At 38.4% G+C, this 2439-nt stretch overlaps 1 protein-coding gene across 1 annotated transcript in view; it reads left to right on the top strand.

Moving 5' to 3' along the window:
* FMO5 (flavin containing monooxygenase 5) overlaps positions 1–2439 on the top strand; it is a 44944-nt gene that overhangs the window by 25307 nt on the left and 17198 nt on the right. The window contains exon 6 of the mRNA XM_010833232.1: positions 2284–2439. Coding sequence (XP_010831534.1) covers positions 2284–2439 — 156 coding nt within the window. The remainder of the gene's footprint in view (positions 1–2283) is intronic.

The raw sequence follows: 2439 nt of genomic DNA, 5'->3' as shown, positions 1-2439 counted from the left end.
GGCATATTGAGTGCAGCACTTTCACAGCATCATCTTTCAGGATTTGAAATAGCTCCACTGGAATTTCATCACCTCCACTAGCTTTGTTCGTAGTGCTGCTTTCTAAGGCCCACTTGACTTCACATTCCAGGATGTCTGGCTCTAGGTCAGTGATCACACCATTGTGATTATCTTGGTCGTGAAGATCTTTTTTTGTACAGTTCTTCTGTGTATTCTTGCCACCTCTTCTTAATAACTTCTGCTTCTGTTAGGTCCATACCATTTCTGTTCTTTACTGAGCTCATCTTTGCATGAAATGTTCCCTTGGTATCTCTAATTTTCTTGAAGAGATCTCTAGTCTTTCCCATTCTGTTGTTTTCCTCTATTTCTTTACAAGCACTGAGGAACCATAAATTGCCAAAGAACAAGGCAGCAAGAGTGGGTTAAGGTAAGGTGGATATGTTTCTGATAAAGGTTTGTGACATATGTATTATTGTCACTATTTTATACATAGAGAAGTTTTTACTATTTTTTAAATAGAGGATAATTGCTTTATAATGTATTGGTTGAGAACTTTTTAACTGAAGCTCTTAGCATTTACATTACTTATAACCTATATTTTAAAAGTTACATAGACTGCACACAAAATCATTTGATTCCTAAGACCATGCATGCTCTTTCAACTGTGACACATAAAAGTGCTTAATTATGATAGTGCTTAAGGGCACCATTGGTGAGAATACATGTATGAAGTATATGATCATCCCTCTGTAGACAGGTCACCTTTTAACAGGAGGACTTAAACAAAAAACCATGAAACAAGGACTTCCCTGTCAGTACAGTGGTTGAGACTCCACTGCAGAGGGTGCGTGTTCAATCCCTGGTTGGGGAACTAAGATCCCACTTGCTGCATGGCATGGACCAAAAAAAAAAAAAACAAAAAAAACCCCCACAAAACATTGTACTTAAATAGCTTGCTGCTGCTGCTAAGTCACTTCAGTCATGTCCGACTCTGTGCAACCCCATAGACGGCAGCCCACCAGGCTCCCCCGTCCCTGGGATTCTCCAGGCAAGAACACTGGAGTGGGTTGCCATTTCCTTCTCCAATGCAGGAAAGTGAAAAGTGAAAATGAAGTCGCTCAGTCGTGTCCGACTCTTCACGACCCCATGGACTGCAGCCCACCAGCCTCCTCCATTCATGGGATTTTCCAGGCAAGAGTACTGGAGTGGGGTGCTATTGCCTTCTCCGCTTAAATAGCTTACAACCCTGGAAACTATCTCTAGAGAGTGTTATAACGTAGACAAAGTGATGCTTTTGCCAGGTAGCTGAATACCAAACTTCTATTAGCTCTGAATGTGGACTTGAGCCAGCAGATGACACAGAAAGAGTGACCAGCTCCCATGTTGTTCTACTCGCAATATTCAGTTTTTCCCTTAAATAACTGAAACATTTCTTAAGCACAAGCTTTGGCATAGGTAAGACTTAGGTTAGAAATTCAACTCTACCACTTAGTAGCTATATGAGTTCAGGCAAATTATTCATCTTCTCCATGTTTCTCATCCATCAAATGGACATAACATTACCTACCTCAAGAGGTATTTATTTATTGATCAGATAAAAATACAGATAAAGGACCTAGTACAATGACTTACGGGTTATAATTCTCAATAAATGGAAATGGTGATGATGGTATGTTGGGAACTAGAAGATGTATGTGCTATACCTTCCACCTTGGAGAAAATACATTCGGAAAGACAAAAATCAGAATATACAATGTTAAATATCAGTATAATTGATGTTTTTTTGTAATAATGCAAACAATGTCAAAGAAAAGATTAAAAGTTTTAGATTAAATGATGTCCACTTGCTGTCAGCTTTATTGTCCCCTGATTTTAGATGAATTGGACAGGTGATAAGTGCTAGAGAAGTTCAGAAAATGGAGAGAAAATTATCAGCCAGAATGATCAGTGGTATCTTATGGAGGAGGGAGACTTGATTCTGGATCTTAAAAAGGAATAAGCTTTGGAGAATTTAGGGAATAGGGGGCCTTTCAGGGAGGCATAATGACATTAAACAGAAATGCAGTGGTAGCTTACAGCAAGATATATTCTTGTTCAGTGAATATACCAATTTAATTGTAAGCTTAGTGTTTGAGAAGAAAATGGCAGGAAATTTAAATAAATAAAGAGATAGGCAGGGAATAAAAAGCCAGATTAATGAGTTTGAACTTCATCTTGAAAAAAATGGGCTCCCATTTCTTCAGAGAATGGCAAAAGCAAAAATTATTTTTTCCCCATTCTCAGGTTTTCCTCAGCACCAGAAGAGGGGCTTGGATCCTCAATCGTGTAGGAGACTATGGATATCCTTTTGATACAATTTTGTCATCTCGATTTAATCATTTGCTGAAGAAGATTACTGGTGAATCAGCAGCAAATAGATATTTGGAAAAAAAGATTAAC

The sequence above is a fragment of the Bison bison genome, unplaced genomic scaffold (genome assembly GCF_000754665.1).
Source record: "Bison bison bison isolate TAMUID 2011002044 unplaced genomic scaffold, Bison_UMD1.0 scf7180017863325, whole genome shotgun sequence".
Taxonomy (NCBI): domain Eukaryota; kingdom Metazoa; phylum Chordata; class Mammalia; order Artiodactyla; family Bovidae; genus Bison; species Bison bison.
Note: the sequence above shows the minus strand (reverse complement) of the source record. Positions and strands in the feature narration are given on the sequence as shown.